Source organism: Oncorhynchus gorbuscha, linkage group LG01 (assembly GCF_021184085.1).
Source record: "Oncorhynchus gorbuscha isolate QuinsamMale2020 ecotype Even-year linkage group LG01, OgorEven_v1.0, whole genome shotgun sequence".
NCBI classification, from domain to species: Eukaryota; Metazoa; Chordata; class Actinopteri; order Salmoniformes; family Salmonidae; genus Oncorhynchus; species Oncorhynchus gorbuscha.
Window position 1 is genome coordinate 76,873,142 of NC_060173.1, and position 26,944 is coordinate 76,900,085.

The 26,944-nt window shown below is 40.7% G+C and overlaps 1 protein-coding gene across 7 annotated transcripts in view; it reads right to left on the reverse strand.

The window, feature by feature from the left end:
• Window positions 1-7,005: 7,005 nt before the first annotated feature.
• The window catches only part of LOC124042481 (RNA-binding motif, single-stranded-interacting protein 1-like), a 70,728-nt gene continuing 50,789 nt past the window's right edge, over window positions 7,006-26,944 (reverse strand). For 5 of the 7 annotated variants that reach the window (XM_046360693.1, XM_046360694.1, XM_046360695.1 and 2 more), the window contains exons 5-14: window positions 25,055-25,212; window positions 23,950-24,029; window positions 23,123-23,238; window positions 22,781-22,830; window positions 22,612-22,699; window positions 21,776-21,826; window positions 20,491-20,601; window positions 20,120-20,197; window positions 19,852-19,930; window positions 7,006-9,870 (exon numbers count right to left, since the gene is read on the reverse strand). In XM_046360693.1, the coding sequence (XP_046216649.1) occupies window positions 19,859-19,930; window positions 20,120-20,197; window positions 20,491-20,601; window positions 21,776-21,826; window positions 22,612-22,699; window positions 22,781-22,830; window positions 23,123-23,238; window positions 23,950-24,029; window positions 25,055-25,212 (804 nt within the window). In that variant the 3' untranslated portion in view covers window positions 7,006-9,870; window positions 19,852-19,858. The remainder of the gene's footprint in view (window positions 9,871-19,851; window positions 19,931-20,119; window positions 20,198-20,490; window positions 20,602-21,775; window positions 21,827-22,611; window positions 22,700-22,780; window positions 22,831-23,122; window positions 23,239-23,949; window positions 24,030-25,054; window positions 25,213-26,944) is intronic. The other 2 variants (XM_046360698.1, XM_046360699.1) reach the window with 1 other exon arrangement.

The following is a 26,944-nucleotide window of genomic DNA, read 5'->3' on the forward strand; positions in this document are numbered from 1 at the left end:
CATGTGACTAACACATATCAGTGAATTTCTATAGCTCTCCCACCTTGGGCCAATCAGTTTAATTCCGGTGGCAATACGCATCATTCACCCAAATTTGGTCAAAATCTTGTCAGTGCTGTCTTGAGATAGAGCATGTGACTATATGGGCAGGCTCCTGGCAATGTAAATAGTTTGTTTGTATGCTTATTTGGATGTGACTATTCCTCTTTTGTTTGTAGATATTTGTTAATACATTTTTTTTTAAATCCCTTAACTATATGGGCAGGCGTAATCCACGACCGTCTAGCAATGCAAAGGTTGCATGTTTGAGTCGCATGGGGGATGTATGTACGACCGCTGTGTCAATCATAATGTAACCTAATAGTGTAACATATCATACTAAATGGAGCTTCACGTACAAATAATACAAATTGCCCTGAGACCACGTTGCAGCATCTCACGTTGAAATTAAATCCAACCCCACTAACTTTAAATAGTGGTAAATACTCGTCCCAGTGCCCAGGGGCAGATTTGGAGACCCCAGGAAGAGGCCTAGGGCTGCTGAACAAAGAGCTATTCGGAGCCAGCTATTTCAGGTGAACGAAGCAGAATGAAAATGCTAACTGGAAAGACTTGAAATGCCCTCCATTACTAAATGTCTTTGAATCACCACATAGAATAGGGGTTGGCAATCATTTTGGTTTGAAGGCCACATAGGGATAAAAAAAAAAATCAACAGACAGCACAGATTTTTTTCCAGACCGATTTGTTTGTCAAAAGCAATTTGCGGGCCTAAAGAAGGGCAGTCGCTTCTGAAAGTCTACACACCCCTTGCACAGTCTTCAAATTTTGCTGCCTTAAAATTATATCTACTATTGCAGTGTTATGGGTATGCTTGTCACTGGAATGGACTGGGGAGTTTGTCAGGATAAAAACAAAAACAAATATGAAAGGAGCAAAGCCCAGGTAAAAAGTTAGAGAAAACCTCAGTCTTTTGAAAATCTAACACTGGGATAGAGTTTTATTTATCAGCGGGACAATTACAAACATTTTAAGACACACCAGAAGGGCTTTCCAAAAGGTGTTCCTGAGTGGTCCAGTGTCAGTCCTGACTTAGATTAGCTTGAAAAATCAGAGACACGGTTTGAATATTACTGTCCATCAATGATTCCCAAACAAATTTACTGAGCATGAGCAATTTTGACAAAGATCATGGATATCTGTTGCCCTAAGAGTTGTGCAAAGTTGGTTGAATATTTTTTCAAAATTATTCTGTTTTAACACTATCAATTTAGGGATTCATGATGTGTACATTCTGGGCCAATACCTATATCTGATATTTTCTTTGCAATATAGACCAATACCTATATATTAGTTCATTTGATGGACTTTTAAACTATTCTAGCACAGATACAAACTGCAACCAAGTTTTTATGTTCATAAGGCTAATAAGAAAATATGTCAATTGACTTGAATATGGGAAAGGTGGAACATTTCTTATTTGCATCACAAAGTGAGTGAAATGCATCAAAGAGGTATTGGAAAGTTCGGGAAACCATCAGAAAAGATCAGGTATTAGGTAATAATTACGTGTGTAGAAAAAAATATCTGCATTATTTTCAGTGGTAAACATGTATAAATATGTCAGAATTCAGATATGACGTCATTATTTTAGCATTATTCATAGAGTTTTTAAAGTAAGGCGCGCAACATATTTCAATGGGCCAATAAATCCGTACAACCTACTTTTTTGTTTATTTCAAATGGCTGGGGTCTTGGAGCTAAAATTGTGATCATGTATATGAAGGCCGGCCCAAGCCTTTTGGTGGCCCTAAGCGAGATTTGGTTGGGGGGCCTCCCTCTTGATGTTGGAGAGAAAAATGTACGTTTGAAAGTACATTTCCTGCAATTCTACACATGGGGCGTAGAGAAAATGTTGCCGTTTTAAAGCACGTTTTCTGCAGTTCTACACATTGACCATGCGGTGGAGAGAAAATGTTGCAATTTTATAACACATTTCATGCAATTCTACTCATTTTGCAATGGGGCAGAGATGCATTTGTGCAAATCTAAAGCTAATTTCCTGTACAACTACACATTTTGCATGCCTTATGCCATGTTAATGATATCTGTCAGCTAAATTTGGCTGAAAATGCTAATTGAGTGACTCTCAGTGACTGACAAAACAAGAGAAAAACTGCCGATCCACAGCCAAATTTCAAACTTGCACTTTGTGTATTCTACTCTTCTAACACTCAACAGTAAGTTGAGACCCCAACTGAGTTCAGTTTATGTCGCTTATGTCTTGAGCCGACCCTGATGTATACCCTGCTAATGACAATACAAAAATAGAGTAACAGAGAGCAATGTACAACATGGCGATTGTGGAAAGTGCATGGGGGCTGCCATCTTTATGTGTCTCCGAAACATGCGATTTTGTCAGTCCCTTCTAACGTGTCTTGCACTGCTTGTGAGCATCGTAGAGGGAAATAACAAGACAAAATCAACAGGGAACATAGACTTGATGTCTTCTGCATATTCACTCCAGTTATTAGCTTTCAGTTATGGGGTCGTAAAAGCTAATATCACCAACCGTACAAAAGCTACAGCCAAAATCGGAGGGAACAAAAACGATCCATTTGCTTAAGAGTGCACATTGGAGATTACTCACAAGCAGAAGATGGCCTCAAGCAGAGGAGGAAGATAAGATAAATAATGTATTATTAAACTAGTGTAAGTATGCCAAGTTCACGAGGCACACTGATGACGTGAGGCCCCAGGCAATTGCCTTAGTTGCCTAATGGTAAATCCACCACTGCCAGTGCTTGAATTTACATGTTCCCTCTAAAAAGTAGGCTTGCAAAGTTCAGTGTATGTTTGAAGCTTGTCAAAGCAAATGATTATGCAGCAACTCCCTTTTACATTTTTAATGCACCAGCTACAATGATTGGGAAGTTGAAGAATATCATTGTACATGCATTTCATTCTATATAATTGTATTATAGATTGTGGAGAAGGAAACAACAACATGTTAATTAAGGGAGAAGTGGTTTTATTGTTATGTTTTGTTTTGATAAAGGAGTTGGGCCCCAGGAGGACATTGATTTACAGAATAACCCATTAAGTCCTCTAGATGGTGCCATAAGTACATCAATTGTACAGATTTCAGTGATTGCAACCCAGTAGGATAACATGCTGCCTGAAAGCTTGCAGAGGGCCTCTTTATATTTGATAAATTACAGTATAAATATGTCATAGTCACACAGGAACATATTTTACGTATATATTCAACTGAAATTACTGACTGGATGGAAATAAGAAGCACAGTCAACTCCACCCATTCTTAGGTTGTATAGCCAGATCCTTACTTGTAGGCGGCCTACCACGACTCAAATGATGAATACAATTAGTGTCTCATTAATTCATCCAAAGCTCCCAGTGAAAAATAAACAAGGCGCAAGACATTAAGAAGTGAGAAGAATGTTGGTGAGAGCTGGAATGGCAGAGAGCTCAGTGGTGTATACGAAAGCCACAGCTCTAGACAAAAGAAGACTAGAGACACTACGTTAATAAAGAAGACAAAATCAACAGGGAACATAGACACGATGTCTGCTGCACATCCACTGCAGAAATTCTTCAGCAATGCCTGAATGATTTAAACTTGTACAATTTGTTTTTATTAAAGTGAACACAAGTTACTGTAGCAATGGACAAGACTGATTGGTAACTCACATGAGCCCACTTAGCAAATATGTCCAGTAGACATCTCATCTAAAAAAAGAACAATAAACATGAATATCCTGTTATTATCCTCAGGAGCCCTCCAGGACCTGAGACCAGGCAGCCATTTTAGATCGAACCCTGTGTGAGCGAAGACAGAATGAGCAATCATAGACACCCATCCATTCAAAATCATCAGACTGTTGAATGTAATAAATCATAAATAATGGTCACATAGAAAGAGAACACTCGTAATTTCACTCTCCACTGAGATAGACCTTGCCAGATCCCAAAAAGATAAAAGAGCCCTTTGTACTCTCCCTGTGTAAAGGCCACGTTTTTCGATGGAACCGAAGACATGGTTATTTCAAAGACGACACATCACCACACAATCATTACACCTTTGTTGAGATCGCTCATATTACCTGCAGACAGACAAAGGGACAGAATGGGTAGTATGCCATAGCTGTAGTAGATGAAGAGGCGTGTCCGACTTGTATCAGCTAGACGCAGGTGGCTGCAGGCCACAGACAGCTGCAGCATGGATCTGGCTCCTCGTCTGTCTGCTCACGGTTCCCCGTTGGGTGGCACCACACCCTGCAGGAGACCAGGAAGACCCATCTGCCAGTCCAGGGCTTGGCCACAAAGGCCCTCTCCAAGCCCCCATCCATTTATCCTCCCTCCCATCCACTACCCACCCAGGCCTGGTCACAGCCCTCTCCAAGCCCCCATCCATTTACCCTCCCTCCCATCCACTACCCACCCAGGCCTGGTCACAGCCCTCTCCAAGCCTCCATCCATTTATCCTCCCTCCCTCCCATCCACTACCCACCCAGGCCTGGTCACAGCCCTCTCCAAGCCTCCATCCATTTATCCTCCCTCCCTCCCATCCACTACCCACCCAGGCCTGGTCACAGCCCTCTCCAAGCCTCCATCCATTTATCCTCCCTCCCTCCCATCCACTACCCACCCAGGCCTGGTCACAGCCCTCTCCAAGCTCCCATCCATTTATCCTCCCTCCCTCCCATCCACTACCCACCCAGGCCTGGTCACAGCCCTCTCCAAGCCCCCATCCATTTATCCTCCCTCCCATTCACTACCCACCCAGGCCTGGTCACAGCCCTCTCCAAGCCCCCATCCATTTATCCTCCCTCCCATCCACTACCCACCCAGACCTGGTCACAGCCCTCTCCAAGCCCCCATCCCTGTAGCCTCCCTCCTGTCACCACTCACACTGGCTGAGATTGGGACATGCATGTTAACACCATGGCCGGGACATGGTGTTGATAATCTCTACACTGCCCTCACCCTCAGGGCTGTGAATGTGCTAATGCCAAACACACTGTAAGTTCAACTCAACAGAATGTCTCATCAACAGCAAGGCCTGTTCAGGCATTCTAAGGACAGACTAGCGAAGTGAGGCCTGGTACGTTGATCAGATTGCCTCCATAGCTGATTTACAAAACAGTGCACAAGATGAGACATGAAACAGACGAAAGGATAATGATAAGTTGCATTGTAAGAGTTATATTACTCGGCTGGATTGCCATGATTCTACCCCATATATCCAATTTCCTTTTCCTGAGGCTTCTGTACATGTCATTTGCTGCCGTAACGGACCACATAGATAAGTTTCCCCTCTGTCGCAAGAGGACGTGTGTCACGTCTTCGTTGTATGCGGCAGCGGTGTCAATCTCAACTCTGTGTGAGGTAAGGTCAGTGTCAGTTTGTTGAGGCAAATGACTGGAATTCTCATGTACTATGAGGAAATTGGTAGTGTGGGAATAATCTCACTTCCGAGCCTTGGTGAGCCAGTCTCTGGTAAGGAGATAGGCCTTCATAGGCCATGCTGTGCTGTCGCTCCAATCATTCCTGAAAGCTTTTGGTTTTGTGAGGAAGATCCATAAGAAAATCACTGCAAAGGCTATGTCAGCGGTAACTGCTGAAATTGTTTTCATTCAGCACCTTATCTGTGGAAACAGAGGTTATCGGTATCATTTACGTACAAAGGGAGACTCAAAGAAAGGTTCAAATATAATACACTTTCAAAGATATGCTGAATTTCTGATATGCTTCCAATTTTTCTGGTCTTGACACATTTCACAGTATGGAAATGTAAAATAATAAGCTACTCATATATTTTTTAAATCTTCAAAGTAATTTATCTTCCACTTGTTACTCTTGATTGTTACAGAACAATTTTACTCAGAAATGTATGTTTATGTAGAGCAGGAGCAGCTGCCATTGGTTAAATTAAGTACATCCAATAGAGACAGTGGATTGATGGGGTAATGATCAGCAATAAGGAGGGAGGAGGCAAAGACTGTGAAATCCTTCTCACCCCCCCCCTTTAAGATTTAGATGCACTATTGTAAAGTGACTGTTCCACTGGATGTCATAAGGTGAATGCACCAATTTGTAAGTCGCTCTGGATAAGAGCGTCTGCTAAATGACTTAAATGTAAATGTAAATGAAACAAAACTTTATAGCTAAAAACATTGAGGGGATTTCATTAATGCCCCGGGCGAACCGGGTTAGCATTGATTGCACTCGTTTTAAAACCGGCTGCCTTCCGGGGGGTGAGCCGAGTGCCCCGGTCAAATTCGACGGCAAAGACGCCCGAAAACAAAAGTGATGTATGTCAAGCACGTAGAGTAATGAGTTAGGATTCAGTGTTTCCAAATGCAAAAGTGTTTGCTCTTTATAGAAAACTCATATCGCTTTACCTGCCTTCCCAATGAAAACAACTATATATTTTATAAAAAATACATGTTTTATGTTTCTGAACGATTCATTGTGCTGTTTTGTGGACATTATGGCCAGGGTATGCTCGACTTGAGGTGGGCACTCCTCCTTCACCACTTTTTCCCGGTGACGTAATGGGCCGTAGCCCGGTTTACCCAGGTTCAGTCTAATCAAACTCCCTCATTGGCGGTGTTTGAGATCATCAAAGCCGGTTTGTATCGTGGGTAAATTGTGACTGGCCGATCTACAAATCATATTGAGTAGTTATTTATGATGGAAGGTGATTTGTAGATCGGTCAGTCTCAACTCGCCTTTCAAGTCGCCTGCAATGTCAAACGCGCCCATTTACTTTGGGGGATTCGGCCTGTATAGTTTTAGGCATAGAGATCCTATAACTTAGATAATGCTAACTTGTAACTACGACTCTTTTTTGTCCTGTTGCTAGGATGGAAATGAACAAGCTCTTCATCTGTAACTGGCTCAGATCTGAGGGTTTGTTTACAGCCAGATATCAATATAATGAGATCTCTTCCCTCCCACACCAACAGAACACAGAACAAGTCCAATTTAAGTTTTTATTTAAAAAAAATTAATAATAAATGAAATGAATAGAAATAAAGCTTATGTAACAATCTACTGAAAATATTTTTGGCTTTAACAAACACTATAAAACAAAAACACAGAGGATGGTTTCTTTAAACTGGACATATGTTACCACTGGGAAATGTGTGGCACATGTAAAACAAAATAAAAAATTAACTCTCATATAGATATCTCTATGAAAATCTTTTATTTCTTCAAAACGATCTGTACAAAACGTCTTTCTTCATAAATTATTACTTTTCAATATAACTTAATGACTTTTTAACACGATGGTTGATTAAATGAGCATTTTTCTTTCTTTATGAACCTTTCCAAACCCTTGATCCAGACGCAGTATGGCACTTGGTTCAGACATTACTAGCAGCATAACCCTCACAAGCACTCGACAGAATTAGTTATCACTCTCAGGCCTTACACAGAAATCTCAAGTATAGTCACAATGGCCCTTTACTTTGGTAACTCAACTCAAGCTGACTGCAGAGGAAATGCTGCTGCAAGTCTGTCTGGACTGACAAAGCAACAATGATGTTCCCAGGAGATGTCACAGATCCAGAAAATACCACTTTCAGCTTTAACTTTTGTTTGTCTTCAACCACTTTTTTTAGCCTCTGGTATGTCTTGTGATGAAAGCAGCAGTTCTACTTTTGAAACTATGAAACTTAATGTCTGAACACAACTAAAAAACGCTCAACGCACAATTGTCCTCAAAATGATTCTAATAATATATCATAATTAAAAATAAAAATAAAATTTGTGAAGAAAATCAAAAAGTATTAAAAACAACCTGAAAGAAAACAAGTGTATATTGCCAGCTCTTGAGCATGGCGTTTGGTCTGGAAGGGCAGGCTGGACCTGCTAACCCGGCCCAATACAGAGGAGAAACGAAACTCTGAGGTAGATAACTGGTCAGTCTGTCCGACCATCAGGCCAGAACACGGGCTTCTGGAAGACAACTCAATCATAAAGCCTGTTCAAATCTACTATGATAAAAAATAATCAAACTTTTAGCAATAACATTATCTGTTGCACAATGTCAAACAGATTATTATAAGATTTTTTTTGTAATTTCATAGTTTCAAACTGCCTTCTTTGTATTTCTAACACTGCATTTTCCATTTTTCTGTAGTGATGAAATCAGCGTGTGGCATTTGTTGGATCCAAATCGTCCTTCAAGCTTGTTTGTGTCCATACTTTCATAAAACGTATGAAAACTGAAAGTAAATGTACAAAAAAGGCACATTTTCCAAACTGCAATCTAGTCTGGCAAAAAGTCAATCACATCCCTGTGAGAGAGAAATGACACTTTCCTCAATTTACTAGCTCAGTTCTTTGGTGAAGTAAACTATAATTGGAAGTGCCGAGCTTGTTTGTTTCCTATCAAAGAGCTAGGTGCAATAAAATTTACATTTTAATCTCAGTTTTTCCCCAACTCAAACTCCATGTTGTATGTGAAGGCTTTGATAGTTTTTTTTGCACAATAATATATCCAAGTTTGCCTGTTTGCATTTCAACTGAAAGTGAAAAAGAAACATCCTGCCAAGCTGACAGAGAACGACAACATCTCCCAAAAAAGACACAACCACACCCTCCCTTATTCCACCCCCACCCCAAGAAGTTCATTTTAGGCTAATCTACAACACCAAGTAATTGAAAGGCAAAATTCAAAATGTGATCATTCAGCAGGATATCTACCACATTCAACAACCAAAGACCTTTAAGGCCCTCAGATAATACAAACATGACATCCTATTCAAAATCATCATCAGATTCAGAGGGTCGTTTCACTTGAAACATTTTTTTTCAAATACTTCTACTTTAGATTCATTTTTAGAGGGGAAAAGCAAAACACATACAGATGTAGGATCTTTATTTGAGCCAGTTTGCTACAGCAGGAAAATAATCCAGCAGCAATAGGAAATGTGAATTGTTATGTGGATTATAATGAATGGACATTTTTGTAGTGGTTAATATAATTTTCAAAAGGGGAAATTACAAAATGGAAATTACACACTTCAGAAGCCTTTTGAAACCTCAAATAACACCACAAGTTTAAAATGTCCTGCATTGCAGGAAAGTTCTCTGGCAGCAGGGTGATCAAATTAAGATCCTACATCTCTAAACACAGCAGATTTTATAAGCTATACTCAAAGAAAAGGCCCTATTTAGCTGATTTAAAAGGCAATAGCTCTTAACATTTCTTGCTCATTTCTAGCCTCGGAGGTTGCCTATACAGCTACTGTACGGAATTTTTTTTTAAGGCAAATTGTATGAGACAGAAAGATCAATCTAGATCACTAAGATAAATCACTTTACAAGAAAAAACATTGAACACGTCACCATAGCAACACTCACACAGCAAGCACAAAACATCATTTTCAAGATGTCTGGCTAATAAATCTTCAGAAAAATCTATTTCAGTACAAAATAAGAGAAAAACAAAATTGAAATCATAAACAATATTAACAAAAGACATCTTTACTATCATGCACCTTAAACAACAAGTCACATGATCCGCTCTAGGTTCTTGCATCCATGTGACAATCCTCGGTAAAAAATAAACATTCTTTCTTTATTAAAATACAACAAATTTTTTTATTCTTTTTTTGAGAATTATAGTATCCTTCGATGAAATGAATCACTTATTTGCACCTCATGGAACTTATAACAGAACAGTCTCACTTGTTTTTCTTATCACAATCAAAAGGAAATCATTGCGGAACCTGTGCAAAACTGGGATAAATCCTTAACGCACAATCCATCACCAGAGGAAGCCATGATTGTTTCAGCTGTCATACAACTCATTCTTCTGGGCTCCTACCACACCTGAGAGGACACAACCAAGACAATCAGATGAGTTAAACTCTGGTACTAAGTGTCTTTCTATCATATGAAACATCTACCCACAACCATACAGGCTGGGGGGCATTGGCTCCTTCCATGGCTCTGTCCCCAATGGAACCATATACATGGGTCATTCTATAGAAGTGGTGCAAATTGGGGTTTGGAGAAGAAGAAAAAATCACATTTGTATCCTATTTTTCCCCAAACTTTCAGCACAGATGTCTTACAACATATGCCAGGTAGACATACTCACACAATTAAACAATAATATATAATATTTTACCCGAGTTCCTTACCTCCCCATTAAATTTGTCACTACCGAACCATAGTGAAAAAGTTGCAATAAAGGGAAAACCATGCACAGTAGTGATCATTTTGATTAACCTTCAATTACAGACACATTTTAGAGATTGAACTTGCATACCAAATTAACAAAATAGTAAAAAACAGAATTTTTTAAACCTGATTTTCTAAACCTTTAAATTTAATTTACAGAAATATCATCTCTATTATTCTCTGTAAAATGTTCAATGTTGATGGTATGAATCTGAAACTTGCTGATTAATTGAATGACTTTATTACTTGTATATCTAATCATATCGTTAGATGTTTAAATGATCACTTTACCAATCTTTATTTTGGCAAGATAACAGGCATTTCAGTGTCAGTTTTCAATCATAAAGATAAATGGATGACTCGTTTTAGTGTAGACATTGCCATTGACTTTTTCCACCATTTAAAAGTAGTTAACTGGGTGTGGATTCCTATGTGTTGGAAGCGATCAACCAATGATCAGATAGCACTGTCTTCCTCAAATAGGGTTGCCCATGGTTTGTAAACCAAAGACTAAGGTAATATCCAGGAGCCACGACCAAGATTTATAACAGGACATCGGTCCCAAGGTCCAGACCCAGACCTCGTGAGCTGAGTCCATGACAAGTTAAAGACCAAATTTATGTGGTCTTTAGTGGTCTCAAGACCCCTAGATCTGGGAGTCCATGGGCCCTTTCTTTAATTGTAAGAGACTCAAGTAGAGTAAACTCGAGTACAGTACGGTACAGTAGAGTAGGGTACAGTATAGTAGAGTAGTGACGTGCGGTCAGGGTCGGGAGGGTAGACAGTGCCTACCCTGTGAAAATGAATTAAAAAACAACTGTCATGGAAAATGAATACATGTAAATATTATCAATAATAATTTTGTTATTTTCATGTTTTTTCTTCACGATAAAATGGATTTCTGAACTAGTACCTCCCAAATTTGCGGTGGTCTACTGCAAAATGTGCAAGGTGGCCAGAGGAGAAGCAGCCTTGCCTTGTGCCTTTCTCCCACCCTTCAAACTCCAAACTCAATGCAAGACATTGAAATGACTTGTGCATGCGTGTTTCTACCTTATACTCCCAGCTAACGGACACCGAAAAGCAGGCAGAGTGCTTCGCTGCCTTCCACGTGTCAATATCTCCCATTCATTTTCAATGCATTCAAATAATAAATGCGCATGCGTACTGGAGTGAAAAAATGTAATGGGATAGGCTGGAGGATAGGCAGGAGAATAGGCTGGAGGATAGGCTGGAGGATAGGCAGGAGGATAGGAAGAGCTCGCTCCTGCCTATGGACGTCACATGTCATCTGCCACCTTTTTGGCAGTTACGTTCGCTTTACTGCTAGCTAAAGTAAGCTGATCAGGATGGCTAACATATTGCATCTGAAACAGTTTTCTAGCAAAACAGGGTGTGATAAGGGAGGGAAGAACAACACCTGGGTTTAGGGACTTACATCAAAGGAAGGGACAGAAACGAACACAGTTATTTCAATCTGAGTGGTATCAACGCCCAGAAAGACTGGCTCTGTGGCTGCACTGCAAGCAGTGGACTCCGCTTCCCCCGCTTGCTGTTCTCCACCAGTGACAGCGTGTGGACAAGAGCCGGATACTGCGACTAGAACAACTTGTCTACAGCACTCAACAAGCACGAGAAATCTGTGACTCATATCCAAAGGCAGATAGCTTTTAAAACATTTGGCAGCTCACGGATAGATCTGGCAATGAACAACAGAGATTGAACATCAGCATGCACAATGCAAAGCTAAAGGAGATTTTGAAAGATCTAGTTAATTAATGCTGCATGCTGCCGAGTTGATATTTTGTGGTAATGATGAGAATGCCAGCTCATCAAACAGGACCAGGGGCAACTATGTGGAAATATTACATGCCTTAACCCTTTGAACAGTTAGCAACCCATTTTTTAAAATTTAACCAGGCAAGCCAGTTAAGAACAAATTTGTATTTACAATGACTGCCTACTCTGGCCAAATTCTAAACCAGACGACGTTGGGCCAATTGTGCTCCGCCCTATGGGACTCCCAAAAACAGCCGGTTGTGATACAGCCTGGAATCAAACCAAGGTCTGTAGTGACCCCTTTAGCACTGACGTGCAGTGCCTTAGACCGCTGCACCACTCAGGAGCCACAGCTTTTCTTTCTGCTCATGGCCTATGATGGAATTTTCAATGAAACTCACACGCTTTTCCATGTTCTGCAGAACAAAGTGATGGATATGGGTGTCTGCCGTACCTTCAGCGACACAATGAAAGCACTGGAACGCCAGCGACAAGACTTTGATCGTTTCTATGAGAGAGTCAAACAGAAATGCAATGAACTGGGCCTGGCAAAAAGCAAAACTCATAGCAAACAGCCAATCAGAGTAGAAAGGGGGCGAATCTACTAGAACATACGGGACAATATCAATGTTCAGATGTGAGCCAGGTTTGACCACTTTGGTGAACTTAATTTTGTTAGATTTAAGGCTGATTTTGTTGGATTGTACAGTTCACAAATGGTAGACAAATCACCTGGACAGAGGCGACAAAGTAACTGCAACTGGTTCTCACTATACCAGCCACAAAAGTCATTTTCTGCGCTGAAACGGATAAAGACATACAGTGGAAACCGGACCGATCCAGGATGACTGTCAACCCTTGCCATCATCTCCATTTAGTTTTAAAACTGATGGCCAACAGGGAAATGTTTTACAGCTCAGTCACTGATGTCTTTACCCGGAAGGACAGACGAAATGACTTTGTTTGAAGAAAAAAAAAACGTAAGTGCAAGTATTTATTTACAGTAACACCCTCTACTATTATTACTATTATGTCTATTGTGTAAGTAAAGTGCATTCAGAAAGTATTCGCACCCCTTGACTTTTTCCACATTTTGTTGTGTTACAGCCCGAGTTTAAAATGGATTCAATTAAGATGTTGTGTCACTGGCCTACACACAATACCCCGTGATGCCAAATTAGAATGAAGTTTTGAGAAATGGTTACAAATTCATTAAAAATGAAAAGCTGAAATGTCTTGAGTCAATAATGATTCAACCCATTTGTTATGGCAAGCCTAAATAAGTTCAGGAGTAAACATGTATTTGCTTAACAAGTCACATAATAAGTTGCTTGGACTCTGTTTGCAATGATAGTGTTTAACATGCTTTTTGAATGACTAGCTCACCTCTGTACCCCACACATACACTTATCTGTAAGTTCCCTTAGTTGAGCAGTGAATTTTAAACACAAATTCACCCACAAGACCAGGGAGGTTTTCCAATGCCTCACAAAGGACGACACCTATTGGTAAGTGGGTACAAATAAAAAAGCAGACATTGAATATCCCTTTGAGCATGGAGAAGTTATTAATTACACTTTGGACGGTGGAACAATACCCCCAGTCACTACAAAGATACAGGTGTCCTTCCTACTCAGTTGCTGGAGTAGAAGGAAACCGCTCAGGGATTTCACCATGAGGCCAATGGTGACTTTACAAAAGTTACAGAGTTTAATGGCTGTGATAGGAGAAAACTGAGGATGGCTCAACAACATTTTAGTTACTCCACAATACTAACCTAAATGATGGAGTGAATAAAAGGAAGCCTGTATAGAAGGGAAAAAAATCCAAAACATGCATCCTGTTTGCAATAAGGCAGTAAAGTAAAACTACAACAAATGTGCGAAAGCAATTTACATTGTGTCCTAATTACAAAGCGTAATGTTTGGGGAAATCTAACACAACATATCACTGAGTACCACTCTTCGTATTTTCAAGCATGGTGGTGGCTGCATCATGATATCGGTATGCTTGTCAACAGCAACAACTAGGGATTTCTTTTTAGGATAAAAAGAAACGGAATAGAGCTAAGCACGGGCAAAATCCTAGAGGAAAACCTGGTTTAGTCTGCTTTCCACCAGACACTGGGAGACAAATTCACCTTTCAGCAGGACAATAACCTAAAACACAAGGCCAAATATACACTGGATTTACTTACCAAGACGACATTGAATGTTCCCAAGTGGACTACAGTAGTTACAGTTGACTTAAATCAGCTTGGAAATCTATGGCAAGACTTGAAAATGGCTGTCTGGCAAAGATCAACAACCAACTTGACAAAGCTTAAAGAAATGTAAAAGGAATAGTGTGCAAATATTGTACAAACCAGGTGTGCAAAGCTCTTAGAGAGTCTCACAGCTGTAATCACTGCCAAAGGTGATTCTAACATGTATTGACTCAGAGGTGTGAATACTTATGTACAGTTGAAGTCAGAAGTTTACATACACTTAGGTCGGCGTCATTATAACTCCACAAATTTCTTGTTAACAAACTACAATTTTGACAAGTCGGTTAGGACATCTACTTTGTGCATGACACAAGTAATTTGTCCAACAATTGTTTACAGGCAGATTATTTCACTTATAATTCACTGTATCACAATTCCAGTGGGTCAGAAGTTTACATACACTAAAGTTGACTGTGCCGTTTAAAACAGCTTGGAAAATTCCAGAAAATGATGTCATGGCTTTAGAAGCTACTGATTGACATCATTTGAGTCAATTGGAGGTGTACCCCTGGATGTATTTCAAGGCCTACCTTCAAACTCAGTGCCTCTTTGCTTGACATCATGGGAAAATCCAAACAAATTAGCCAAGACCTCAGAAAAATAATTGTGGTTCAATTCAACGCAGCTGTCATACCGCTCAGGAAGGAGATGCGTTCTGTCTCCTAGAGATGAACGCACTTTCGTGAGAAAAGTACAAATCAATCCCAGAACAACAGCAAAGGACCTTGTTAAGATGCTGGAAGAAAGAGGTACAAAAGTATCTATATCCACAATAAAACAAGTCCTATATAGACATAACCTGAAAGGCCGCTCAGCAAGGAAGGAAGCTACTGCTCCAAAACCGCCATATAAAGCCAGACTACGGTTTACAACTGCACATGGGGACACATTTTGTACTTTTTGGAGAAATGTCCTCTGATCTGATGAAACAAAAATAGATCTGTTTGGCCAAAATAACCATCGTTATGTTTGGAGGAAAAAGGGGAAGGCTTGCAAGCCGAAGAATACCATCCCAACCGTGAAGCACGGGGGTGGCAGCACCATGTTGTGGGGGTGCTTTGCTGGAGGAGGGACTGGTGCACTTCACAAAATTGATGGCATCATGAGGAGGTAAAATTATGTGATATATTGAAGCAACATCTCAAGACATCAGTCAGGAAGTTAAACCTTGGTCGCAAATGGGTTTCCAAATGGACAATGGCCCCAAGCATACTTCCAAAGTTGTGGCAAAATGGCTTAAGGACAACAAAGTCAAGGTATTGGAGTGGCCATCACAAAGCCCTGACCTCAATCCCATTGAAAATCTGTGGGCAGAACTGAAAAAGTGTATGCGAGCAAGGAGGCTTACAAACCTGCTCTGTCAGAAGAAATGGGCCGAAATTCACCCAACTTATTGTGGGAAGCTTGTGGAAGGCTTCCCGAGATATTTTACCCAAGTTAAACAATTTAAAGGCAATGCTATCAAATACTAATTGAGTGTATGTAAACTTCTGACCCACTAGGAATGTGATGAAAGAAATAAAAGGTTAAATAAATAATTCTCTCTACTATTATTCTGACATGTCACATTCTTAAAATAAAGTGGTGATCCTAACTGACCTAAGACTGGATTTTTTTTACTAGGATTAAATGTCAGGAATTGTAAAAAAAAAATTGAGTTTAAATGTTTTTGGCTAAGGTGTATATAAACTTCTGACTTCAACTGTAAATGTCTGTGTTTCATTTTCAATAAATTTGCAAAAATGTCTAAAAACACATTTTCACTTTGTCATTATGGGGTATTGTGTGTAGATGGGTGAGAGAAAAACATCTATTTAATTCCAGAAATGTCATGGCATGGGGCCCACACTGATTTTGTTCAAATGTTTGATAGCATAAGAACACAACAAAATGTGTAGAATTGCAGGAAATTAGCTTTAAAACTGTGAATTACAATGTTTTATTAGCATCCTGCACTTTCACTTTTTGTATTCTTTTGAGCATGTATTAAATTAATTGTACTAGTTTTTGCATCTTGGCCTCCTTGGTTTATTCCTTTTCATGGTTTTGAGTATGAGTACTTTTTAAAACTCTATAAATGTGTTGAATTGCAGGAAATTAGCTTTAATGTAACTGCCCAGTGAAAATTTCACTTTTAAAAGTTTATATTGTGTCAACTTATACCCAAACAATGTTGTTGTCCTATACTTGTATTTGAGGCCAAATCATAAATTGTAAAAATAAAAAAACACTTCAAAAACCCCACCTCAAACTTCAAAAAATTGCTTGCTATTTCCTCAGAGTATGATGTGATACTCCTCAGAAGGATGAGCTGGCCAATCAGCGGTCTGGAGGAGGATGAGCTGATATTTTTAATTACTGGTATATGTATGGGATCAATATCATGCCAAATGTATTCACAAATGTAAATCACCAATCCACAAATGTAAATCACCTTCCACAAATTGAAATCACCAATTTACAAATGTAAATCTCTATCCACAAACATACACCTTTTGATTTGTATTTGTAAATCAATATATTGCATTATATATTTTTTAATAACTGCATATATGCAGGTCATTTCCAAGGGCCTTAAGTAAAATAAATGACTGCCATAAAGACAAAAAGTTATCACGCGTAGAAAGCGATTTGTAGTCGTAGAAAAAAAGTTGATCCCATTGATGCTGTTGAACCGGATCACCGGTTGCTGCGGAAAAGAAGGAGGTCAAAGAGGGTGAGAGTAATCGGTGTGAAATGGCTAGCTAGTTAACGGTGCACGCTAATAGCGTTTCAATCGGTGAGGTCACTCGCTCTGAGAACTTGAAGTAGTTGTTTTCCTTGCTCTGCAAGGGCAGTGGCTTTTGTGGAGCGACGGATAACGATGATTCGAGGGTGACTGTTGTTGATGAGTGCAGAGGATCCCAGGTTCAAGCCCAGGTTGGGGCGAGGAGAGGGACATAAGCAATTATGTTACTAAGTCTGATCCCATATCCTCCTTCTACATGCCTCTCCCGGGGAAACGGTTAGAGGCCTCAGGGATACTTATGTTTCCTTTAATGCTCATCGTCCGTGCAACATGAGACAACGGATGGATTATAATCACTTACAATGTATGACATATCCTTCACATTTAGTGGTGCCATCACACTGGCTAGCTAATTCAACTATTTGGGCGATGAACCGGGTTGAGTAATGTAGGGCTAGGGTTTCAATTATTTACTTTGGACATACTATGTTTAACATATTATGGTGACCATACTATAATTTCCGCAGCCTTGAAAGGCAGGCATCAACATGGCCGAACTAAAGGCTGCCAGCAATTTATAGAAATCGCTTTCTATGGGTACAAACCTTTTTTCTATGAATATAAATCGCTTTCTACGAGTGAGAAATGTATTTCTAGCGTGAGAACTTTTTTTTATACACGTGATAACTTATTCTTTTTATTGTTGTCAAATCCCTGCCATAAATCAGGTTACCTAAGCGCTTCCAAAATATGGAGTTGCAGGTTTGCCACATCTGTCATGTTTGCTCATATCTCTCCTATCCGCAAATCTTTATGGCATTTTACTTAAGACCATTAGAAATGACCTGCAAATCTGCAGTTATAAAACAATTATAATGCAATATATCGATTTACAAATACAAATCAAAAGGTGTTCATTTGTGGACAGTGAAATGCATTTGTGGATAGCGATTTACATTTGTGGAAAGGGATCTACATTTGTAAAAACATTTGGCGTGATATTGATCGCATATATATGCCAACACCACTCTGTTGATGGAGTATGCCTATTAGTGTTGCAGGGTATACCGAAACCTTGGGAATTTGTTCAATACTAGAACATGAAAAACGGTCCGTTATTAGAATTGTTGTTACTTTCGGTACTTCTGTCTGTTATAATAATTTTTAAAAACCTACTACTTTTATGCCAATGTTGTTGATCAGTACAATACAATAAATCCCACATGGAAGGGAAACAGATGGTTTTTAATCTGTAGCCCCATGCAAACAGACTCAATAACTCAAGGCATGCACACACTCCTATTGAATCTGCATTCATCTGTATTGTGAACAGGCCTAAGCTACATCTTGATTTACCCAGTTTATCAATAGAGATTTACCATCCAAATAAACGATTACCATTATGTTGTTGTGTAGTTAGATTGGTAAAAACAAAGTCAAATTGACAAAACTGTGCGTATAACTGATTCATTAAATACATACATGGATGTCTCTAAAAAAATGTTGATGTAAGAAATTCCATATGTCATGAGTTGAACTCAAAAGATGTATTGTGATGGTATCGAGTATCGTGATACTAAGCCTGGTATCGGTACCAGAGTCAAAATTCTGGTATCGTGACAAGACTAGGCTTTTTAATAAACGTAATTACACTTTTCTGTAAGGAAAACTAGTTATAGGTCATACTTGATATTATAGGTTGTACTTGATAGATATCTGGAAACAATGGGTAGGTACTTTAAAACTCCTCTATGAGGGTCCCCCCTATCCCTACGCTCACTTTGCCACTGCGGCTGAAAAAAAGTCCTAGGGGAACACTGTACAGTACAGTATAGCACATTAGGGAAGTTTATGTCTTGGCCAAATAGATGTCAATGTTTGGGCTCTTGGAGAGTTGGAGCCCCCTGCTGACTATGCCTCTCAACACTCTATACTTTTTCCTGAAGTGTTCACTTGTCCACTACTCACATGGTAGTCCTCAGCTCAGTTGGTAGGGCATGGCACACGCAACTATACATGGAGATAACCTCAATGGCGCTGCCCGTCACATAAATGGCACAGATACAAAGATGAGACCTCTATATATCGCTATAGTGTCAATTGTTTCGGTTGTGACCATTTTGGTTTGGCTGATTTTGGACTTTAAAGAATCCCCATAGGTAACATATGGCTGGGTATCTTTCATTTGGACAGATGTACGTCCCAGCAAACCAAAACCATACTTGATATATTAGATATTTGGTAGTGACACTTCTTAAAAATACATGAAAGATTTACCAACTTGCTCACACATTTTCTCCCTAATCTTTGCCGACAGACTACTCATCATGTGGCCATGATGTGCAATCCCATCACTTGTTGATATTTGTAGGGGTGTGGCTTAAGGCACATTCATTCCACAGTATTTGAATGTGTGTGTTTTGGTAGTGACATTTAAAGGTGGGACATATATGTTTAAAAAGAAACAAAACGACTAATTAGATCAGCATCTTTCAATGCAATAATAGAACAACTCAATATGTTATATTCAAATAATAGTGTGAAAAATCACAAATTTCTTTATAGTCAGGGTTTGGGACAGCCACCTCTTAATATAAATAGTGGTATAAACAATGACTTTGTACTACATTCATTTAACAAATATGTTTGTTATTGCCTTGGATTGAATTAGAACAAATCATGATGTCCCAAGTTTGAAGACTTAACTGTTTTGTTTTTTTAAATCGTTTTTTTGTGGGTGGAACTGCAATTTGCACCACTTCTGTAAAATTCTGACCAGAGGACGATGTGCACTAGGGGACTATATATAGTGAATAAGGTGTACCCCATTCACAATATAAGACACTGACTGTACCTCTGTGTTACTTGGTTTGTTGGTAGGTGTAAGGAGAATGATCACCAGATGACTCCATCTGTTGTTGCTGACTGTTGTCCTGGAAGGTAAATGAAGACTGGATAAAGCTCAACAGCAGTTTATCATCTATAAATACATCAATAGTTATCTATGTGAATGACCTCTCTTACCTAGTGTCTATAAACACCCGCGTAGTACGTGGAGCTAAAATCTTATAGCTATAATTTTATACCTCAGGTACTTTATAAATAGTAAGTTAATCACAAACCTCCACTGGAACATTTGCCGTCTGCATGTGTGCATACTGGGGAATATAGGCTCCTTGCATAGAGTTTGCTGCCATATACTGCACAAAGAAGGAAAGAACTGTGTAAGTATAAATCCATCTGAAACTCTACTTCAAGACGATAAACAATACAGATCCCAACATCAAATGTACTTCTGGGGCGGTATCTATCAAGTGTCTGAGAATAGGAGCACTGGTCTAGGATCAGGTGCATGTATTCTTTTTCCTGATCTATTAGCCCAAACTGATCCTAAATCAGCACTCCTACTCTGAGATACATACGGTATGGCCCTTGCTCTAATTATGTAACACATGAACCCACTGTGGACCTAGTTTACCCATTCCCCTCTTACTGTTCCTGTGCTGCCCATGGAGAGATGACTCATCTGCTGAGTGAGAGGGCTCATCATGGATGTAGGCTGTAGTGACATAGTATGGTCCATAGAGGGCGATATCACCGCTCCCTGAGACAGAGAGTGTGAGGATGAGAGCAGAGCAGCAGAGGGTAGCAGAGGCATACAGACATCCATAGATCCTCTATTTATTTGCACTTAAAACAAGTAAATGCAATACAAACCCACGGTTACTACCCCAAATATCTAAATGACAGAAACAGGAGAAAGGGGAAGAGAGAAAGAAGGACAGACTGATTGTGTCCTAAATGGCACCCCATGTCCTAAGTAAGTGCACTACTTTTTGACGAGAGCCTGAAGGGAACCTGGTCAACAGTAGTACACTATAAAGGGAACAGGGTGCCATTTGGGATCCTGTTCAGTCTCTTGGCACTAGTCAGGGCAGACAGGTGGAGGCTGGAGAGGGTTGCAGTAATACCTAGATGAAATCCTTTTCCTTCGTGAATCATTTATCGTTCCACCAGGGCTTGCCCTGTGTTGGGTTTCAGACCAAGAGGGAGATCAACTGAGCTCATTGTGTCGGACTTCATATCCTGTAACCACATTACAAGGTAGCTGGCCATTCTGGCTTTAGAAGTCACTGGATGCCTCTCAAATGGCACCCTATTCCATGTACATTGGACTACATTTGACCAGGGCCTATATTCCACAGACACTGACAATCCTGGCTGATTAACACTGAAAAGGCTAGAGGCACATGGGGAGGATTATTTGTAAAAACATCCATTGGGAACCGCTATTTCCTTGTGAAAATGAGAAATACTTTATTACAGAGCAATACTTACTCAGCTCCCAACCATCTGTTAGGAAATACAAATGGAATCAGTCATCAAACACAAGATGTTTGAAGTGTTTCCAACTTGTCGTGTCGTGAGCAACACCAAGGGAGCCAGGCATCCTGGTGCTAGTATTTTTGTCAACACCGTAGTGCCAGTAAATCCCAGAGAGCCCAGTCACACACTGTTTTGTAAGTGTGGCATCATCACCCTTCATGTCCCTTTCCACATCCCCGTTTCTCCTCTTTTTCGAAATAACACAAAGCGAAGGGAACAGCTGATTTATGCATCTTACCAGAGTAAGAAAGAACAGAAGAGATAGGATGGAAAGGGAAAAAAGGAGAGGAGAAACATGACAAAGTGAGGGAGGAAAGAAAAGGACAGGAGATGTGAGGAAAGAGGCAGTAGAGTAAAGGATGGCGAGAGAAAGGTAGTATATTTGGTCTTACTGGGTGCTGCATGATGTAGGGTTGGTGAGTAACCCAGGAGGGATTCTGTACCTGGAACATCACACATACACTCTGTAAATATACGAGCACAGGGCAGGCACTGGGAGGGAGCTATTTCAGGAGCTCACAAGCCTCTGTGTTTGGCTCAGCACTACAGGATTGCGTCCCAAATGGCACCCTATTCCCTATGTGGCGCGCTAAGTTTGACCGGAGCCCTGGGTCAAAAATAGTGCACTATATGGAGCACATGGTGCCATTTGGGATGCACACCTCTATACTAGGTCGTGTCAGAGAAAGGCCCGGAAAATTGTCTAAAGACCCCAGCCACCTTTCTCTCTGCTACAGCACGGCAAGCAGTGCCCGGAGTGCCAAGTCTGGGACCAAAAGGCTCCTGAACAGCTTCTACCCCCAAGCCATAAGACTGCTGAACAGTTAATCAAATGGCTACCCGGACTATTTGCACTGACTCTCTTGCACTGATTTTACACACACACACACACACACACACACACACACACACACACACACACACACACACACACACACACACACACACACACACACACACACACACACACACACACACACACACACACACACACACACACACACACACACACACACACACACACACACACAGCTCTGAGAAAGGCCATAGTGACCTCTCACATCCCGAACCACAATCCTCCAAGGAGAACACTCCCAAGTGTCATAAAAGGTTCATAAATACCTGGTCAGTTACAGAAAATGTGTATTATGGGTGTATATAATAGTAACGCTATTTAAAGTCATGCAAACCCATCTATCCATTAAAATTGAATGAAGTAGATGCCAACCTGGTACGTGGAGAGAGGGGAGATATATGGAGACATGGACGTTTGAGAGATCATCCTGTTTCCGATGCTGTACGGCGACACATAAAATCTGTAGAAGGAAGTTCAACTGCTTATAAAGTCCTACAAGATAATAGGAACACTATGGGTTTGTTGCAGTGGCTCTTCTTACCCATTTTGCATAGCAGCTGTGGTGGGGTCGTACGTGAGGGTCATTCCAGCCTGGGGACATACAAAATAACAGGAGCTAAAATGAGACGAGCTAACCTAATGAGAGGAGCTAACCCATACCCTGAGGCAACCTACACACACAAACACATCTCCCCTTGACACCTGTGGACTAACTACTGTATTTACACTTCGTAAATCTGTCCGTTTTTGGAAGAAGATTTAACCTTGACGCATGTTCATTAAAACTGGAGCCAGAATGCCCGCGATAGATGTGCCCCTCCATGTACAGTAATTCACACTCCATCCAAAATGCATGCTGAAACGAAAGGGCAGCAGCACTCACCAGTCTAGCATCACCGTCTCTAGCCCACGCGCGGCTGTTTTGCACAAATTTATTCTGGCTTTGCCTCTTTTTCTGCCCGCCGTCAGCAAACTTGCACAGCAAGGGCTCCGGTGGCGCTGGAGAGAGAGAGAGAGAGAGAGAGAGAGAGAGAGAGAGAGAGAGAGAGAGAGAGAGAGAGAGAGAGAGAGAGAGAGAGAGAGAGAGAGAGAGAGAGAGAGAGAGAGAGCGAAAGGGAACAAAGGCAGAGAGAGAGAGGGGCTTCACAAACGCTACCATAGTATGCACGGTGCTGTCTGCATTGCTTACTGTACTGTCAATCAGGCGGCCAGCTCTTGCTGTGCTTGGGAGTGGGCTTTAAGACGCCCGGCTGGGAAACACAGACATCACATTTGGACAGCTGCGGCCCTGTAATCCCCGTCCTCTCCTAAAGGCAGCAGGGCCAGAGGACACGATTTGAGTCAAATAATCCAATTAAATAGCTTAGAGTGGGAAAGAAGGCAGGCAGCTCTCTGGCCACACAAGGCAGCTCTGCACTCTGCCTCTTAGTGATGGGTCTATGGGGGCCTTATAACGTTGGGTCTATGGGGCCCTATGGGGGCCATCACCACACACATACCCAGTATTATCAGTTTGACCCCACGCTGTATTACCATGCTTGACCCCTCGCTGCCTGACGACTCAATGTCTTGGTTCTCATCCCAATGAACCGACAGGCAATCCACCATTTACTGTAATTTGAAGCTATTTAATAAAAGAGCGAACCCTTGAGAGCAGTGCTGCTGCTCAAAAGAGCGAAAACAACTGATTTGTAGAAATCGGTCTCTTACCAGGAACTCCAGGTGGTATCTTAATAAACTTCCCGTTGAAGTGAGAGATAACGGCATCACATTTATCTGTCGACTCCATCCTGAAATATGCAGGTTAAATTAAGTTAAATCAAATCCACGATATATACTGCAGAATCACATGGTGGCAACCTACAGTGCTTTATGTTTAAGAGTGAACACAAATGCAGGCTTTCCATAAAATGTCATTTATTTTAAATATCAATATACTGGACTTTTATCTTGGTTGACAGGTCTTAGAGTGAACTTGAGGTTAGTATATATTCATATATTTGATGTAGTAAAGGGACTTGACAGCACACCCTCTCATAGACAGACATTCCTATGATCCTATGTTGCTAATTTGTGAATCAAACCCTTTTAGATTGGCCTGGTGTCCTGTTATGCGAGCTTGAAAGGAGGAGGCCCCGATTAACACTATAATTACGCCCTTTTCAACAGAATGCATGCTCTCTCCCTTTGTTCCCTTTCTTTCTCTCGCGTTCTCTCTCTCTCTCTCTCTCTCTCCCTCTCTCGTGCGCTACCAGAGCCCTTGCATTAAACCTTTGTCGTCCCCTAGGATCAACAACTAACCACACTGTGTTCACTCAACCTCTCTTGTGAAAAACTGAATTAAAATAAGTGGAAATACAATAACACTTTATTGCAAACGAATGGGCTGCCGCTATAGTCAACCCAATGGGCACACACTGGTTGAATCAACGTGTTTCCACGTCATTTCAATGAAATTACAATGAACCAACGTAGAATATAAATTGAATTATCGTCTATGCCCAGTGGGAAGCCATGTATTGTTGGGTATTTTGATTATGTGATATAAATGTTAAGCCTGATCTCAGATCTGTTTGTGCACTTGTAAACTCCATTGCTGGCCTTGCCAAGCCCAACATACATTTGCATAACAAGGAGTGACAAGGAGTTGGCATAATAGCACAAACTCACGCTATCAATTTCTGTCATGTGAAAAAAAAAATGAAAAAAAAAAGAGGTTGTGACTGCTGTTCATTCTACAACTACCGTATGTGGTCATTTAGAATAGAATCAAATAGAATAAGTTCATTTTGAGCACAGTATGCCAGAGGCTGACCTTGCAAAGCCCACTCCTCTACTGGCTCCATTGGAGTCCCTCAGTATCCGGGTAGAGATGACTTGGCCAAACGGTTTCAGCATGTTTTCCAGCTCCTGCTCGTCCATCGACAGCGGCAGGTTGGAGATATACAGGTTGGTGGGGTCTTGTTCTTGTTGCTGAGTGGTGATAAAAGACAGGAAACATTCAAAGGTGTTAATGACCACCATGACACACCTGGAAAAACACCAACATCTCAAACTTTCCAACTCAAATCTCTTTATTGGCATTCATTTCAGTTTCAGGCACGGCAGGTGTGAGGGAGGATTTTGGATTCTGTTTCAACGTAGTTTATCCAGAGGTCACCAGAACTGCTTACACAGTCACATCCCATGAATAATTCCTTGTCCCTGTCTGAGTCCCAAATTGCACCCTATTGCTTTTAGCGCACTACTTTTGACCAGGGCCCATAGGGCTCAAAAAGTAGTGCGCTGTAGAGGAAATAGGTAGCTGCATTTAGCAACGCTGGTGTATTTACACTAGCCTTGCACGCAATTGTGGGAAGCCAGAAGTTATTATGAATATTTTTCATAAACAGACGTTCCATTTCTCTCTGCTTACCTCAATCCTGTATGTGTGCCGTACTGTATGTGCACAAACAAGGAATAACTTGTGGGTGACTTATTTTTGACATGGTAAGCAGAGAGTAAGTGGGTCGACAACAGACCCACGTTCGGAAGGATCTGTTGAATAATACTTTCCTTTAGAGCGGTGGTCACGCCAACCTTTTGGTGAGTCAAGGTCACTGTCGGAGTCAAAGTGCATACCGAGATCTACCGCTCAGATTTGTTTATTTTTTAAAACATGACTTTAAAAAAACGTAAGCCTATGCAACGTTAACCAATTAAAAACAGTACTGTAGCAATGAGGTTTGTGCAGTAATTTATAGGCCCAATACATTATCACTGCATATTGGCTACGCTTGAATTGCCCTGCCAATGATGTTGTTCTCAGACCATTTTGAAATGATATATATTTAAAAAAAAAAAAAGTTGTATATAATCACTGGTAATTGATCATTTGTTGTATTACTTGTGAGGCATAGCTGACTGAGCATAGTCATTTTTTTTTTTTTTTTTTTTACTGGGCTGATGGTCTGCATCTGATGGTCAGTCTAAGGGGAGGGAGGGAACTGCGGCGAGGCTGTCTCTCATCCGCTGAGAAACGGGGGACACAGTCTTCCAGGTGATGGTGAAACTCAAGTCGAACGGCATTATCTTTGCCTCATGCACCAATTCATGTTGTTACTCCTATGAGCAGAGAAAGTAAAATATCCCTCAATTTAAAAAAAAGACACAAACCGCTAATAATAACAATGCAAGCTCATCGGAACACTTTGCTGTGCTTTTTCATTGCAGCTGCAGTGCTGGTTATAGCGTAAATGGAAGTAGGGAGAAGGCATTTTATGGCTTATAAAAATGTTGAACAACGTTTGGGCAGTGCTGAATAACAATTTAAACGTACGCTTACTCATTTAAAAAAAACGCCAGCTCTTTTCTGTATTAGCTGTCTCTCTGTAGTCGGGGTTTTACAAGTTTGAAAGTCTTACAGCATCAACTTTGTTGTGCGTTCAAGATGTATTTTTACAGAGTCTATGGCTCGAGGAAACTGTGCAGGCACGGTGATCTGAGCCATCTGATTGGCCAGTGTCAGGCCTTATAGTTGCACGTGATTTGCTCTCTGGGCCTGCCTTGTAGGTGGAGTTCTACCTCCAGACATATGAAATGGTTCAAAATGGGAACACTTTTGCCTTCCCCGAGCTATGGCTACTGAATCAAGTGCACCTACCTCCGACAGCGCGAAAGGCTTTATCGTTGAGTTCTTCACAGAAATGTTTGGTGTTCGATGAGG